This window comes from Lissotriton vulgaris, chromosome 5, assembly GCF_964263255.1.
Source record: "Lissotriton vulgaris chromosome 5, aLisVul1.2, whole genome shotgun sequence".
Classification (NCBI taxonomy): Eukaryota; Metazoa; Chordata; class Amphibia; order Caudata; family Salamandridae; genus Lissotriton; species Lissotriton vulgaris.
In genome coordinates this window covers 218,123,760-218,142,031 of record NC_141693.1, presented here as the reverse complement: position 1 = coordinate 218,142,031, position 18,272 = coordinate 218,123,760, and the positions used below count along the sequence as shown (strand labels likewise).

At 45.4% G+C, this 18,272-nt stretch overlaps 1 protein-coding gene across 1 annotated transcript in view; it reads right to left on the bottom strand.

Annotated features, from left to right (window-relative positions):
• The window catches only part of LRSAM1 (leucine rich repeat and sterile alpha motif containing 1), a 331,526-nt gene that overhangs the window by 114,558 nt on the left and 198,696 nt on the right, over nt 1–18,272 (bottom strand). The window contains exons 13-14 of the mRNA XM_086921200.1: nt 4,296–4,435; nt 2,791–2,835 (exon numbers count right to left, since the gene is read on the bottom strand). Of these exons, the coding sequence (XP_086777326.1) occupies nt 2,791–2,835; nt 4,296–4,435 (185 nt within the window). The remainder of the gene's footprint in view (nt 1–2,790; nt 2,836–4,295; nt 4,436–18,272) is intronic.

Sequence of the window (18,272 nt, the reverse complement as noted above, 5' to 3'; positions counted from 1 at the left end):
AATCAGTTCTCAAATGTGGCATTAGAAGAACGCAACTGCAACAGTCTGAAAGATTCTCCATGACATGTACCTGTATTCAGAATCTCTGAGGGAATATTTTGATACATTGCTGGTATGACAGTGTGCGCAACCCCTTTAATGCATGTTCAACCAAAGGCATGGGACCCTAAGTGTATCTCAGAAAACTGGGATCTATCCAAGGCAGACAAGGTGATTTTGTTCCATATCATAGCAAGAGCCAATTGATCTTGTCCGCATATTGTAGACCGGACAGTTGGGTGATGTGACAGAGCATGGAAATCAGCAATAAGCATGTTGTCGGCCCATCCCTGAGAAATGTCTGCTACCTTAGCTACAGTGAAATCTTTTCTATTTTTATTTCTATGACTAACTTCAAAGTATGGGCAACCAAGGGTCCCATGGTCAAATAGGCCTAACCTCAAGGCCCACATCTATAAGTTGCCTACTATTTGGGGAATTTATTTGTAAAGTGGGTTAGGAGTTACCTCAGTTTCCACAGAATAAATGTTACAGTTTCAATGGTGCGCACCAACAATGGGATGTCCAAAATGCCCAACCGGGACCCTCAGAGGCTAACTCTGATGGTTATCTTGAGTGGAGCCGATTGGTAGGTAGTGTTCCCACATGGCTGGTTGTCAAGTAAGGTTATCAAACACTGTACTATACAGCACATATTTTCCTAGATTTTAGGCTTCATATGATCTTAGAACTACTTACGTTTTTATTCATAAAAACAAATGTGCAAAGCAAATTTCCAAATCTGATACGGAGTCTGTTTCATTTGTCTGAGTGAAGTCAGCAATGGCAGATACTCTGTCCATCATGGAATGCTGCAAAGCTGGTATACCCAACACAGTGCAGTGGCCTTCAAGAACAAAACTGATCACTTTTAAGTGCAGACACCCTCTTTCTCAGGTAGGATATCTCTGGAATAAAGGCTCTAATCTGCCCATACATTTACAACATTTAAATTAAAATTAAATTAAAACCATACATCTATGAAAATCTCTTAATTTGTTCTTGTTGCCTTAAACATGTGGGGGTTAAAATAATGAAGAGATAATATAGAACCACACACAATTTCTTTCTTCTGCAGATATTGGCATGGATTATTTTTTCTTTGTGGGGAATAGTTGAGGCTGCATAAGTAGACAGGTGAGCATCAGGGTCTCTCCAAATAAGTGTGAAAAGAAATCCAGAATACAACAGAATTGTTTGCATAAATAGGATATGGAGCCCAATATGTACGGTCCCCCAACAGGATAGCCCTATTTTGGTGGGAACACACATAAAACAAACTCCCATTCTTTAGAACCTGTGCACCGGGTACACTGATGAAATCAAGGCCTGAGGAGGACAGCCTGCTTCATAGGACAGCTAAAGAGTGGCTGAGGTTTGTTATGGACAGAAATAGGAGTCTACTGAGAGGTCCTTTAAAATCTAGGAGTATACTTTGTGTACTGTTCAAGAAGGGAATAGTTTGTCTTAGCTACAGTTTACATAATAAGCAGAAGCTATAACCGTTATGAATGTAGGTTATAAATATCCTCAGAAACGGATTTTTAAGGAACACCTCTAGTGGAGTAGGTGGTCATGCCTATCCGCAAAGCCCAATCCAGTTACAAAGTCTAGATTCAGTAACTGAATTTCTTGCACAGAATTGGCCTTCTAGTGCCAGCAATATAAATTCAGCTGCTCCACTGTTGATCTCACCAGTTGCTCCAGAAACAGTTGTCAGTCTAAAATATTTCTGCTTCTTCCAACATATGCCTAACAGTTTAGAAATACTACCAAGCTCTCATCAGACCCAGACCACTACTACCTCATCAGTACAGCCACGTACACCGCAATGGATCAAGCCTAGTGCTCTGATAGGTTAAGCAAGGCTGTCCTAGGCTAGGAGAGTACCAGGGTTTCTCCCGTAAAATGCCAGGGATGGCTCCTCTACCAAAACCTGATTTATCTGCATTCCCACTTCCCTACACCCTCTCTGTCTCTTCATCTCTCACTCTTAATGATCTGTGCATTGGAAAAAAAACGGATTGCTTCTGGAGATACCCCAAAAAGGGGGAGGCCTTGGTCTTAATCTCCTTTAACCCCAATCTTTACCTTTAACTCGTCCTCCCTCCAGGGCTCTAATTCCATTTTATCATTCTGTCTTTAGTTCTCCCAACTCCTTTTCCATTATTCAGCGTTGCTCAGCTGTGCTTTGGAATCCCATCCTGTCCCCTTCCTATGTGCTTCCGGAATTAACAAACTCTCACTCCTCTGAGCGTTTCATCCACCTTCCACTTTTCTATTTCCAAAATCTCAACATAAGTCTTTAAATATTTGCTAAACAAAATTAATCTTCTCCCTTCTCCAACTTGCTCTAACTTTGCATTGATGCAATTCTGTCTTCAGCTCTGACCCGCTACCTTGACCACTGTTCCCCATTCGCCTGCTGTCTTTTCTTCTCAATAGTGTCTAAATGCAGTCTGAAGGGTCTAAAAAGCAACACAGGGAGGTACAAAACACCCTATTTTCTGACAACTAATTATTACTATACTACTTCATTACAGAAACAAAAATAGGAGGTTTGTATGTGTAGTCCCCCTAATCTAGTAGGAGGAGATGATCATAAAATACAACTGTAATTAGGGAGAAGACATGTCACCCAAGAAGACTCAGAAGACAAAAGCACCAACCTGGACAGCTCCAGCTTATGTCATTATACCAAATGTAGCTAAGTTTATTTTCAAGGTACGATGTAAAACCGTTTTACTTTACCTCTCCGTTTCAAGTGACTTCAGAATTTCAGAGCTTTGTTTTTGTCTGGAAAATACAATATGATGGTTACAGAAAAAAAGAATCAAAAAGCATTATTTTAATTGCTTCAAACAGTAACGATTAATTAACTAAAAAAAAGGGAGAAAAAGTTAATTATGGAATAAGACAATCCCTCGATGCCAGTTCGTATCATTCTGATGGGTCTGGCGATAAAGTTTCGGTCAGTCTATGAATGAACATGATCAAGAACAATGCCAAAGATTCCTTGCTGTTGCCACTAACCTAACAATCATTTACAGTGACATTTTCAGGCACCAGAGATAGGCTACTTTTCATACGCAAGACAAAGAGTACAAACTTTCAAGAGCTCAAATTTTCCTCAGGTTTTAATGTCTCAAGGGAAGCACTTAACTTGAGGAAAATGGGAGTCACTGCTCAATATGAGGAGTCCTTAGGTTAATAAGTAACTTGCCATGACAAGTATCCCTTAAACTAATCTTCGAAGCAACACTAACCATAAGACCAGTACAAAATAAATTGTTTTAGAGAGCTAGCATCTTTAATTTTTGGTGAAGTTGTTGCCAAAATCAGGTGGAAAGTGTTTCCAGAGGTGTTTTATTGCACATCAAATATGAGCCGGGCTGTTCAAAAGCACACAGATTGAAACTATGGATAAAGATGAGTAATCTATTCTGGGCACAGCCAGTAACGTAGATACACATTTTAAAGGGTATTTGAGTGTGTGCAAGGCCCTTTTAGAAGAGCAGGTGGCAAGTATATTTTTTGCAATATGTTAGTGACAAATCTCATTGCTGCATTCTACAACAATGCAATATTAGTTGGACAAATCATATTACATTGCATCTTTATATGACTAGTATCGGGTTTTGAAAGCTCGCTGATACACAAGAAGCATCTGATGAACATAATGTTAGCCTCCGGGTCTTTAATAAAATTGCGATTCTCTAGTCATGGTAATATGAGAATCGGAATTTCATAACAAGAATGGAGGCTACATTATGCATTTAGTTCATCAGATGCTTCTTGTGCATCAGCGAGCTTTCAAAACCCAATACTAGTCATATAAAGATGCAATGTAATATGATTTATCCAACTAATATTGCATTGTTGTAGAGTGCAGCAATGAGAATTGTCACTAACATATTGCAAAAAATATACTTGCCACCTGTTCTTCTTGCACACACTCAAATACCTTTAAAATGTGTATCTACGTTACTGGCTGTGCCCAGTATAGATCCCTCATCTTTATCCATTGCTTCAATCTGTAAACAATGCAAAATATTCTAATATGGTCAGATTACAACTGTTAACTTTTGACGGACTGTTCGACCAACTCCTCCCTAGACTTCTAACTTTGTACCATTCTTCCCTGCATTTACTTTTTAATTTCCACAGAAAATATGGCCAAAATCTAATTTACCACTTATTAGAGCTCAATTTATTTTAAACTAGCACCTACTATTATGATATTTTTGATGACCCACCTGTAGTTCTCTTCCAGCATCTTCTCAATGCGAGTGGAAACTTCCTGTTCTGTCCGCTTGAGCTGTTCTTGCAGCCGATAGCGCTCGCTCTCCAGATGCCGTTGGTGGGCTGAAAGATCCTTCTCTAGCCTCACCTGATCCTACGAGCAGGAAATAGCCATTTTAACTGTAACATACAAACAATCTGCAATGGCACAGTGGATGAGGTTCATGGAATCAAGAGATCTGTGCAGCAGGCAGTGCTTACTTGTGATATAGCCAAAACGTATTAGCATTTCAAGCTTAGTAGAGGCCATTTTTTAACTTTCAGTTTGGATAGATGCAGACCCCTTGTCCTTAGTGAGAATCTGCATTTCTACAATCTTCTATAGTAGGCGGTTTTGCAAACAACTTTCATTATATATCGTAGCTGCTCCTGTGCCAGTAAGATGGCTCAGTAGGTTAACTCTCACCGCTGACATCCACAGTGATCTTAAAAGTCAAATTCAATTCCCGGTAATGCAGACTTACTTATCTATCTTTTCAAGGTTGAAATACCATTAAATGATATAATAGTTACAACTGTTATTTACATATAAAAACAGCATTTTTTTACCTGAATATATTCAGAACAAGTCATCAAAGTATGAGACAACCATCTCAAAGTGCAGGATTTAAATTTGGCGGTCAAGCATGTAGGGGTACAGGAACAATGGGGGAAAATACCCCACCCAGGAACGTTTTGATCCAATAAACACCACAGAATTCTTGTTTCTTGTAGTTTTTACTACTTCTGTCTTGCTAGCCTTAATGGACCATGCAAAGAATTTCGAATGTGATGAGTTCTGTGGCCAGCCATGTCAGGGCTGTATTCCAGTTCTGCTTAGTCGCTTTGTTTGTCACAAACTGACCAGCATTCCTGCAGATTCCTATAGTTCAAAGGTTTAGAAGTCAGGAAGGAAAATGCTACTTACCCATTATGCATCTGTTCTTGGCATGTAGAGCTGTAGAATCTCATGCTTTGCCTAAGATCACCATCTAGTGTTGGGTCCGGATTTTTGCACTTTGTTTTTCTGGAAGAAGTTTTCCCTAGTCACGAGATAGGGGGCTCCTCCCTTAGGTGATAGTGCGCATGGTCATCGGCTCCATCTTCAGATTGTTTTCCGCAGAGGATAAGAGAATGGAGTAGTAGTAAAGAATAGAGATATCCATGGACAAGTATGTGTAGTAAAACAGAAAACTATAGCAGTTACAGGTACCCGGGGAGGTGGGTGGGTGCGTGAGATTCTACAGCTTTACATGCCAAAAACAGATGCATACTGGGTAAGTAGCATTTTCCGTTCGAGGCATATGAGCTGTAGATCACATGCTTTGCATAGGCTATACAGCAGTCTCCTCAAAGCAGTGGCTATTCTGTAACTGCTGGAGTTGTCTGAAATAACGTTTTAAGTACTGCTTGGCCCACATTAGCTTGTTGTCTTGCTAACACATCTACACAATAGTGTTTGGTGAATGTGTGTGGTGTAGACCAAGTTGCAGATTTGCAGATATCAGTAATAGGAATATTCCCTAAGAAAGCCATAGTAGCCCCTAGCTTGCGAGTGGAATGTGCTCTGGTATTGTGAGAGTCCTTTTGGCAATTTAATAATAATTCTGAATACACTTGATGATCCACCGAGCAATTCCGGATTTGGAAATTGTCTTTGTGAGATGGTGCAAAAGCTACAAAGAGTTGTTTAGTTTTACAAAATGATTTTGTTCTTTCGATGTAATACAACAGAGCTCTTCTGACATCTAAGGTATGTAAAGCTCGTTCTGCAACAGAGTCAGGTTGAGGGAAGAACACAGGTAATTCAACTGACGGATCTGAAATGCAGATATAACCTTAGGTAGGAATTTAGGGTTGGTACGAAGAACTACTCTATCTTTATGTAACTGGAAAAAGAGTTCTTCTATGGTTAGTGCCTGTAGTTCTTTTTTTTGTTTTTTTTTGTTTTGAAGACCTTTATTGTACCTTATTACAAGAACACAGCACTTGGCCTACAACCCGCAAAGAGCGCCGGCCGCAAAGCAGTTCCATGTCCATACATCAATTATCTTGATAAATCTTAGTAGTTGAGACCAAAGGCAAGGTGGTACAGCAATTCAACATGATGAACCTGAGTCTTGTATTATCATACAGGTTATAAGCAGTCTTATTTTTAGGTATACAATAGTAACAACTGAATACTTCAACATCCCCCCCTCCCCAACAACCCAGGGATCCAACCAGGTCATCGGTCAATAGTGCATAAAATCAGAAGTCATTCAAGGCATATGGGATATGGAGTTCATCGCAGCATTGGTTGAGGCACTGGTCAGGCCATGCTCACTGCAGAAGGCTTCCCCATTGAAATAAAACGTACCACAGACAAATGGAGGTGAGGTCAAGGGTCTACAAATGCCTATCCTATAATGGATATTCACATGATGAGGAGAAGAACATCTGTACCATAGTCACAACTCGGCAGTGGACATCTCCACAGTCAGTACTAACCGGGAAATCCCTTTCCGTCACTGGGCCCACATGCTGTAACATACATCAATCATCATCAAGCTTAGACAGCATATACGCAGTGTAAGGACCCCAATAATCACGCGGGCGCGAGGTGGCAGGTAGTTCTTCATAATAACAAGTCAGCTGATCACGACAATATGCTATGTCTTGCAACCATATTTTGACATCTGGCGCTCGTCTCCCACCCCAGCAAGCAGCCACCCTGCGCTTAGCAATCTGCAGCGCCAACACTACCAATCGTCTCATTCCGGCAGGCACTCCAGAGGCCAAACCCAGCAAACATAAGCGCGGGTCAGTAGCAATTTCAATTGACATCATTTCAGATAGCGCCAGAGTCACAGCTTCCCAGAACGCATACACACGTTCCCCCCCCCCGTGCCAAGTGGATAAAGTCGGCGCCTTCCATTCCACATCGTAGACAATTAGATGATTCGCGGAGACCATACTTAACCAATTGTGCAGGTGTGTAATACCATTGTTGCAAAAAGTTATAGTGAATGAGACGAAAATTTCCATTAGCTGCAAATCTACCAGTCATAGAACAGCACTCAGACCATTCATCATCGGTCAATGGTTCAGGCAAACACGCATCCCATCTTGCTTTAGCAATCACACCACCTCCTCCCTCATCCTCCTGTGATGCCCGGTACAATCGCGAGGTTAATTTCACCTGATTGGTCATTGTATATCGCAAATGTAAGGCACCTAAAACAGGCGGCTCAGCCGGGAAAGCAGGATATAAAGCGCGTACAGCAGCTCGTAGCCTGACATAAATGAACGTGGCCATGGTTGTATTAGTCACCTGTTCCAATAAGTTCTGTAACGGAAGAAACTGAGCAATCGGAAAGACATCTCCCATAGTGTGTATCCCGGCACCCTGCAGCAACTGTAAAGCTCCCATTTCGCTCGATACCGAGATATCCGCATGATACAGCAACGGCATACCCGGGGCGTATAGTGGCAATCTGTTCGAGCGCTTGCCTAACTCCCCCCAAGCCTTAGAAGTACACTGTACCGTGTCCACTTCACCCTTGTCAAATACCGAATGCGGATTCACTATCATCGCCTTCAGGGGTAGCGGAAGTACTGCGCTTGGCTCAAGTGCTACGTGCGGCGTATATAGTGGCTCCGAAAGCCAGTAAGTAGCAAAATGAGCCTGAGCGCATAGATAATACAGTCTCATGTCTGGCACGGCAAAGCCTCCCAACTCGTAAGGCTTTGTTAGTACGTCCCACTTGACACGTGGCTTCTTCCCTGCCCAGGCTAATGTGATTAACAATGACTGAAGCTGTGCAAAAAAATGAGACGCCAGGGCAATTGGTACATTAACAAAATAGTACAAAAATTTAGGAAGGACCACCATTTTAATCAGAGAAACCCGATCAGCAAACGAAAGCGGTAGCCGAATCCAGCGTGTTACCTGATCTTCCAATTTTGAAATAGCCACTCCGTAGTTAGCTCGAATTATCTCATGGGAATCCCTGTGCACCCAGATCCCCAGGTAACGAACAGGCTCCGTCGCCCATGCCAATGGAAATTCCAATGGGAACGTCAGCGTGACGTCCGTGAGAGGCAACAATATGGATTTATCCCAATTAATGGATAAGCCAGAAAAGCGTTCGAACCGGATCAATTCCCGAAGTTCTCCTTCCAAATTTTTGGTAGGCTCCCTTACGTACAGAACCAGATCATTGGCATACATAGATACCGCCAGGGACCTGAGAGGGAAACGTAACGCCGTGTCTGCATACCTCTGTCGCAGAATACATGCTAGGGGCTCCAATATGATAGCAAATAGTAAGGGTGAAAGGGGGCAACCCTGCCTAGTCCCCCTCTGCACAGAGAATGGTGCCGACACATGACCGTTAACCCGCGCAATCGGGTTTGTATAAAGCAGAGTGATTAAGGACGTAAAGAAAAACGGCACTCCCATGCGGTGCAGCACTGTTATCATATATCGCCAGGCAACGGAGTTGAACGCTTTCGCAGCGTCTAAGAGCACCGCCACCGCAGCAAGATCCGGTTTAAGAAGATGCAGAACAGCAAACAAAGCCCTCAAATTATGTGTCGTGGAGCGAAGGGGGATGAAACCGGACTGGTCCGGCAGCACCATAATCGGCAATATTAGGCGCAGTCATGTTGCTAGCACCTAGGCAATAATCTTAACGTCCGTGTTCATCAAGGACAGAGGCCGATATGACTCGCATGGATTCCGTGGCTTGCCCGGTTTCGGCAGAGCCACCAGCAATGCCTCCCTCATCGTTGCTGGTAACTGTCCCTGCTCTAAAGCCTCTTCCAGGACCATCGCCAAATGAGGCAGAAGCAAATCTACATACTCCTTATAAAATTCAGATGGTAAACCGTCAGTTCTGGCCGCTTTACCTTTTGGCAGAGCGCAATTGCATCTCGAAACTCCCCCTCCGTAATGTGATGCATTAAGAAATCTTGTTGTCCCTTCGAAAGCCAGACCAACGCTATGTCTTCCAGATATTGCGCTATTTCATCCTCCCCTGCCGTCTCCCTATGCCCATACATCCACTCGTAATATTGTACACAACAATTCCGGACGCCAGCCGCACTCGTCACGTTGGTATCCCCATCCATAAACTCCTGTCCTCCACAGTGCCTAGCCCACGGTTCTTTAATTCTGTCCGCCTGCCCACGTCCGGGACGCCCTCCCTCACTATAATACCGTGCCCTGGTACGTTTGGACAAAAATTTAACCTCTTGCTCTGCTAGGTCGTTATACTCAGTGACTTTTATCCGTATGTCAGCCAACAGAGATTCCGCCGGTTGCAGCTCATGTCGTCGCTCTAGGCACAACAATTCACGCTCCAGCTTGTCCATGGAATCCCTCAGCGATTTGAGCACTCCTGATTGCATTCCAATACACGCTCCCTTTACCGTCACTTTAAAGGCCTCCCATACTGTTCCCATTTTATCAACAGAGCCAACATTCTTGTCAAAAAATTCTTCAATAACTGTCCTCAGTTCCTCACGCAACACCAGGTCCGTTAAAGCACCAGGTGGCAGATGCCACGTGAAGGGAGCAGGTGCATGCGACGGCATCCACACCTCCATAAGCACAGGAGCATGATCCGACAGTGTTCGAGGCAAATGGCACACTTTCATCACCCAGCCGCTAACATCCCGTGTCACCAACCAATAGTCCAGCCGCGACCATGTGTCATGTGCCGATGTGCAACAAGTACCTTCTCTCACTCCCGGGTGCCCCAGTCGCCACACATCCACCAATCCAAGCCCACGCATACCATCTCGCACCGCACCAGCTGCTTTCCTTTGTGTGTAGGGTCGATCATCCTTCCTATCCAGCGCATTATCTAGTGTCACATTTAGATCCCCACCACATATAATTGCTGAGGGTGGCAGAGCATATACCTCATTCCATAGAGTGACATAAAATTCAGGGTCATCAATATTTGGACCATATACATTGATCATCGTGACTAGCGTACCACACAATTTCCCATGCAAAATAATATATCTACCTTCTTTGTCAACATCCTCATGTAGTGAAACAAACGGTACATTTTTCTTTATCAATATCATGACCCCACGAGCATATGAGGAGTAGTTTGATGCTAATCTAGTACCCATCCACTGCCTAGCAACTGTCTCTGCCGCCCGCCCTTTAAGGTGAGTCTCTTGAAGAAAGACCACCTGCACTCCGTGTCTGTTTAAAAATGCCAATACCTGCCTCGTCTTTTGTGGTCGGTTCAGTCCCCTTACATTCCATGTGATCTAATTAATCTTGCCCCCCTTATCCATATGACCCTCCATTCATTAAATCTTGAAGCATAGAGAGCGAGCTCACCCCCCAGTACCAGCTGCTAAGTACAAGGCAACAAACCAAATAACTGTCTGCAGGCATCGTCTTAGAATCAAAGTAGTATTCCAACCAGCTGATCCCATTCCCACCTTCCATCCCTCCTGACCTCCCGCCTATGCCAGTTGAGTAAACGACCCAGACCTGAAATCCCTGAAAATCCCCTGCCCACCCCCACCCACTTCAGCTCCCCCAACCTGCCAAAGCCTTCCCCATCCCCCACAGACTCCAAACTCCCAACCCAGCTCCAAACATATTGTGGGGATCTGCCATATGTGGGGGCGTAGAGGCGCTCAACTCCCGTTAATGGAATAAACGGGAGAGGACCAAGCCATTTGTATGAACAGCCAACCCTTACCACATTAGCGCCGTGTCCTACATCATAGCACTCCTGTACTTTGCAGATTGAGACAATTTACTCCAAACAGTGTCCTGTGCAGTGCCATTGTGCAACCATTGATACATAACACAGTAACAAGCGGCGATTCCCAGCAGGCATCTAATCACTAGCGCATATCCCTCCTATATTCTCATCCCTTACATGGAAGAGTAGTATCATAAGGCCAGCTATATGCCCCAAAAAGTGTTAACTCAATCAGTGCATAAGTCTTGTGAAATCAGCTGGAGTGTGTGTAACCACGGTTGAAAATTGCAAAGATGCACAAACCCACCACCCAACAGTATATAAGTTAGGTAATGCTGAAACTCCAGTGATGAGTGGCATAGCAATTGGTAGCAGCACCCCAGCTAAGATGATCGAGGATTACTGAGATGCTTGAAAAGATCAAAGGCTCATGCAACTTCGTCGTGCAGGTCTTCCTCCCTATCCTGCGCCATATTGGAGTCTCGCTTTCGTTTCTTCTGTTTCTTAGCATAATCCATGGCCGCTTTCGGAGAGGTGAAAATTTTGTTATCAGATGGTGCCCCGATCCATAGACGAGCCCGGTACTGCATGGCAGATGGTATATCTTCCGCTCGGAGAAGTTGCTTCACCACATTGAATTCTTTCCGCGCTGTTTGCACTGCCATCGTGAAATCAGGGAAAAACTCTAGTTTGTTGCCTTGATACTCTATGGTGCCCTTCTCTCGTGCCAGGCGTAAAATCACGTCCCTGTCTTTATAATTGAGTATGCGGGAAATGATGGGACGGGGTGGCGCTCCAGGCACTGGCCGTTTCGCTAAGGAGCGATGCGCACGTTCTACTATGAATACTCGGGACAGTTGCTCTGTCCCAAATATTTCAACCAATAATCGTTCCATGAACTCCTCCATTTTGCCAACATTTGTGGACTCCGGCAGCCCCGTGATGCGGATGTTGTTGCGTCGGGACCGCCCTTCCAACTCCTCATTTTTGGCCTGAATAACCGCCAATACCTGCTCCATTTTGAAGACTTTGTTAGTCACTGTGGCAAGACCATCCTCCGTGGCAGATACCCTCTGTTCAACTTCTCCCATCCGCTCATTCTGCCTGTCGAATTGCGTGGTCATGTGATCAAGTCTGTGATTAACTGCCACCATGGTGCCTTCAATGGATTTTAATGTCTTCTGCATAGCCACGAGCGTGGCCTCTAAATTCGGCGTCCCCCCGGATGCCCCGGCCGACTCAGTGTCTGGGGCGCCTGTGAGGAGGACATCGCAGTCTTTCTAGTTTCAAAGTTGATTTTGGGCTGATTCCTCTCCGGCCTGCCCAGGCTGCCACCAGTCTGCTATAACCAATGCCACTGCGCCCAGGCCCCCACAGCGGTAATCAATCTGGAAATGATTTGGCAATAGCAATCAGTAATCTGGGATAACCCCGTGCAGCAGGCTAGAACAGTATCCGGAACCAAAGGGTGCAGTCAGATCCAGTACCCGATGAAAGTAAGCATCAGGCACCACACGGGCACTGCCACCGGCAAACAATCGGTATCAAAGTTAGGCCCCAGGCCAGTCACTCCTCAAGACACCCGTCTCCTCTCCTCAGTCTATGGGCACCTATCGAGCCCCTCAACGGCTCCTGTACACAGTTATTTGCAATGCCCCAGGCACCACGGAGCCGCCGCCTCACTGTCGCCTTTCAGTCGTCCCGGTCCGCACCCCGCCTCCGCCAGCCGCAGTTCGTGCGGATCAGCCCAGTACGGCCTGACGCCGCCTCCGCAGCCCCGAACTTTACTAGGCCGCTACCCCACTCACCGCTACCAGCATAGGCGGGCGCAAGCCCAGATGACGGCCATCCTTCACTGCCACAGACCGGAACACCTCCGCTGGCCTCCAAGATCGTCTCCGGCTGCTTCCACTTCACTCTATCTCAATGCCAGACGCCGCCGGGTCGTTCACAACCGCCAGGCCCCAGTCAGAGGACCACCAGCAGAAGGCCAATCACCAGTATACGCCGCAAAAGGGGAATCCGATGTCCGGAAACAGCCCCAATCAATGCCGCATGATATTAATCACACACAGCCTTCAAGTTGGTGGGTGGCAAAGGCAGGATGTGTAGGATAATGTAAGGATATTTGCCCGGTCTGGCAGAGCCTCACAAGAGTGTGGCCATCTTGCCTGGCGCCCTCTAGCGCCCCCGGTTAGTGCCTGTAGTTCACCCACTCTCCTTAGTAAAGTAATTGAAATAAGGAAATCTGTTTACCAAGTAAGGAACTGTAATTCACCTATGTGCATGGGTTAAAATGGCGGACCCATAAGCCTTGTGAGGAGGACTATGTTAAGATTCCATACTGGGGCAGGTGGAAGCCTTGGTGGAATTACCCTTTTTAGCCCTTCCATGAAAGCTTTGATGACAGGCACTCGAAATAGCAATAAATGCTGCCTATTTGGAAGGAAGCTGCTATGGCAGCAAGATGCAGTCTGATGGATGTATATGCCAATGCTGACTGTTGCAAATGTAATAGGTAGCACAGTATGTTCTGTATGGAACCATCAAGGGGGTTGATGTGATTGTTATTGCAATAGATGACAAAACGCTTTCATTTGGCTGCATAGCAGGCCCTTGTGGTAGTCTTTCTGGCCTCTTTAATAATGTTCATACAGTCTGGTGGAAGATTAAGATCTGATTTGCATGTAGCCAGTGTCTGACCTAGGGTGGTGTGGAGTGCAAAAAAACGATGGATTTAGGCCCAGATCTTTGTACTGGGGTGAATGTAAGACATTGTTCTGCATTCTGTCCATCAACTGTGTTTTTTGGAAGATTAAGATAACCAAACTCTATGACTTCAGGAGCCATATTAAGATAACCAAACTCTATGACTTCAGGAGCCAGATCAAAGGGTTCAGCTGTTTTGGATCTGGGTGTTTGATTTCTCCATGGCTCTGTGTGAGGAGACTGGGAGCCAAATGTAATTTTTGGTGTGGTACGAGAGAAAGTTCCAACAGGGTTGTGAACCAGTGTTGACGTGCAAATGTTGGAGCTACTAGCATTAGCGTGAGGGATATATGCCTGAGTTTCTGAACTACTGATGGAATGAGTGGGAGAGGCGGAAAAGCGTAAACAAATATACCGGATCAGTTCATCCAGAGAGCATTGCCTTTGGACAAAGGGTGTGGATACCTGAAGGCAAAGCGTTGGCATTTTGTGTTTTCAGGTGCTGCAAACAGGTCTATGTGAGGGACTACCCAAGCTTGGAAGTACTATTGGAGGATCTGTGGGTGAAGTTCCCACTCGTGTATTTGATGCCTCTGTCTGCTGAGAAGATCCACAATCTGATTGTTGACTCCTTGGCGGTGTTCAGCCAGGAGATAAAGGTTGTGGTGAATAGCCCACTTCCAGATGTCCTGGGCTAAGTGGGACAGTTGGAGAGAGTGTGTCCCCCCTGTTTTTGTATGTACTACATAGCTGTCATATTGTCCGTAAGGACTAACACAGCTTTGCCAGCTAGGTGATCTTATAATCCAGATTTGTAAAGCGCTCAATCACCCGCAAGGGTCTCTAGGCGCTGGGGGGCGTTGGGAAGATTAAGCAAGCTATTGCCCAGAGTCACATGGTGCTGGGCTAAACTGCCGTCGGTGCCGGGGATAGAACCGTGATCCCAGATTCCGGAGTCAGTCACCCTAGCCGCGGCGCCACACCTCTTCCTTGAAAGGCTTTGAGAGCTAGAAAGATTGCCATCCGCTCCCAGTGATTGATGTGGAGCATTTTTTGCTTGCGACTCCATAGTCCTTGCACTGTGTGTTGTTGAAGATGAGCTCGCCAGCCAGTAAGGGATGCTTCCCCTGTTAACTCCGTCTGTGGAATCCGGTCCATGAACGGCCACTCTTTTGATCGGTTTTGTATATTCCACCACTGAAGAAAGCAATGAGTACGGCAGCTTACCAACTCTAGAACGGTTAATAGACCTTGAGACTGGTTCCACTGACTGTCTAAACACTCTTGAAGTGGACGCATGTGTAGCCTGGCGTGGGAAACGATCATGATGCCATCATTCCCAGTAGTTGCATAAACACTCGAGCTGGAAGTGACTGCGTGGGTTGAAATTTGAGAATAAGCACCTGAATGTTTCAAATTCTGGCTGCATTGGAATACGCTAGAGCCTTCTGAGTATTTAGAGTGGTTACTAGGTCATCCTGAACTTTGTTTGGCTGTAGATGTGATTTTAACAGATTGACTGAGAACCCTAGCTGTTGAAGCAGATGAATGGTTAATGAAGTGTGCTTGCGACATTGCTGATGTGTGCTGGCTTTGATGAGTCAGTCATCCAGATAGGGAAAGACATGTATGCTTTGTCTTCTGAGATGCGCAGCTACTACCTCCAGACAATTTGTGAAGACTCGGAGGGCAGTGGTGACTCAAAATGGAAGCACTTTGAATTAGTAGAGTTGACCTGCTACCATTAATCTGAGAAATTTGTGGTGAGCCGGATGGATTGGAATATGGAAATAGGCATCCTTTAAATCTAGAGTAGAAAGAAAATCGCCCTTTTGTAAAAGAGGTAGTATTTGTTGCAATGTTACCATGTGGAAGTGGCCTGACTGCATGTAAAGATTAAGTTCTCTGAGATCCAATATGGGTCTGAGAGATCAGTCTTTTTTTGGAATTAGAAAGTAAAAGGAGTACACACCTGACCCTTGGTGTTGTGGCGTTAAGGGCTCTATGGCTTGTTTTAGTAACAGTGATTGTACTTCCTGTTTGAGATGGTCTAGGTGAACCGGTGAAAGTCTGTGCGTCCTTGGGGGAATGTTTGGAGGAGTGTTGATGAACTCCAGGCAGTAAACAGAATGGATAATTTGAAGAACCCATTTGTCTGTTGTTATTGGCTTCCACTTTGGTAGAAACTGACAGTCGTCCCCCCACAGGTGTTAAGTGATCCAGGGGGGACTATAGGCAAGTCACTGTTTTGCATTAAAAGGCGATGTACTTGTGTTCAAACCTCTACCTCTGCCCTTGCCGTTGTTTCCTCTGTAAGTGCCATGGAAGAAACCCTTGGAACCCGAGGGCTGGTTATTGCCCAAATAGGTGGACGCAGTGTCTGAGGAAGTAGTTCTGGATCCAAAAGGAACCACTCCCTTGTGGAGACTGAAGTACTCCCATGGATTTAGCCACTTCAGTAATCTTCTTCATTTTACCCTATGAAGTGTCTACCACCAGCCCAAAAAGGTGTTCCTTATCAAAGGGTGTGTTTAGTATGGCAGTTTGAACCTCCAGTTTAAATCCTGATATGCGCAGCCAGGCGTGCCTTCTTAAAAGAACACTAGTGTTTACAGCTCTGGCAGACGTATCAGCAGCATCTAGGGAGCATCTAATTTGGGTAATAGAAATTAACTGTTCCTCATGAACCACGTCCTGCGCTTTTGATATGTGTTCTTGAGGGAGGAACGGGATGAGTTGTTCCATTTCATCCCAGTGTGCGTGGTCATAGCGTGCTAGTAATGCTTGTGTATTGGAAATACGCCAGAAGTTAGCAGCCTGTATGGCTATTCTTTTGCCTGATGCATAAAGAAGCTTAGACTCTATCTGGTGGTGGTGCGTCTCCAGTAGTTTGGGAGTTTACCCTTTTACGTGCATTAGAAACTACGAGTGAATCTAATGGTAGCTGTCCTTTTATGTAAACTGGATCTGATGGGGCAAGCTTGTATTTTTTATCTACCCTCGGGGTAAAGGATACATGCTCTAACAGGGTCCTTAGAAATGTAATCTACATGTCTGGTCATGCCTTTCAACAAGGGCAACATGTGTGTAGAGTTTTGTGTGTTTTGTAAAGTCTCAAAAAGAAAGTCCTCTTAAGGGATTCCTTGTGTAATGGGACTCTATGCTAAGTAGCAGCCCTACTTAACAACTCAACAAATCCTTCATGGTCATCTGGTGGAGAGGGTTTGGTAGGATATATGTCCGGGTCGTTATCAGTGGGAGGATCGTCATTATAGTCGTCCCACACATCTCTGGGCTGATTGTCATCATTATTATCCCCATCACCCTGGGGCACAGGTATAGTCTGGGGTAAAGAAGGTGAAGGAAGAAAAGAGGAGGAGGGGAAGGATTTGTCCCGACAGTTCTCTTCTTCAGTGGTGTGTGGAATTCCTCTTCTGTAGTAGCACCTCTTTTTAAAGTCACTTTATTGGTGATATGTCCAGTCTTTGGGTGTATAACCAGGATTTTTTGTTTCAGATCCGGTTTGTTGAGCGGATCACAGAAAGCGTGCTTTTTTGGTGACTTTGGCTCCTCTGTGCGTTTCGGCTCCAAATGTTTCAACGCCTATGGTTTTTTGGCTGGAGTTTTTGGATTCGAAGTTAGTTTTGGTGCCAACGGAGAATATTCGGTGGCAGACTTTTTGTTTGGCTCCCAAGTCTTTGGCTCGATGCCCGATTTGGTATGGGGTTTTTCAGAGCCAGAAGGGGCTTTACTATGCTTCGGTGCGGAGCCTGAAGGCGGGGCTTCTTAAGCTTGTTCACGGCACCCCCCTGGGGCACGAGGGCACAGGTTGGTGCAGAGCCTTTTTCTTCAATGGAAGTGGAAGGTGGGGCGAGGTAGGGGCGGTACTCCCGGTACGTTGTCCTTGCAGGATGTCTTCATCCTCATCGGAGCTATCTTCAGAAACGAAGATGTCTTCCTGTTCCTCATCCGCTCCAATGGGCTTCTCGCCTTCCTCCTCTTCTGACTGAGGTCCAAACAGGTCCGGAATGGAACCCGCTTGTTGTCTCTGCATGTTGTGTCGTCGGGCCCGACGATTGTGAAGAGTCTTTTTGTAGCGGAAAGATCAGCACGTGTCGCAGTGGTATTCTCTGTGGTCAGATGACAAGCACAAATTGCACACCTCGTGTGAGTCAGTGCGCAGGTATTTCGTGTGGCACCGAGGACAGAACTTGGAAGGAGTTTGTTCCATAGACTGCAAGTGAAACCGGGAGCTAGACCCAATAGCCTACCACAAGCTCTCCAATCAAAATTTTCATCAGGAATCACGATCTGCGAAGAAAGGGGAAAACGAATGGAAACAATACCGTTGAGTGTGCCGAGAGTAAACGAAGGTTCAATGTCGAAACTGAGCGCAGTGAGGTACATCTGAACCCAACGGCGGAAAAAACAATCTGAAGATGGAGCCGATGACCATGCACACTATCACCTAAGGGAGGAGCAAAGTGCAAACATCCAGACCCAACACTAGATGGCAATCTT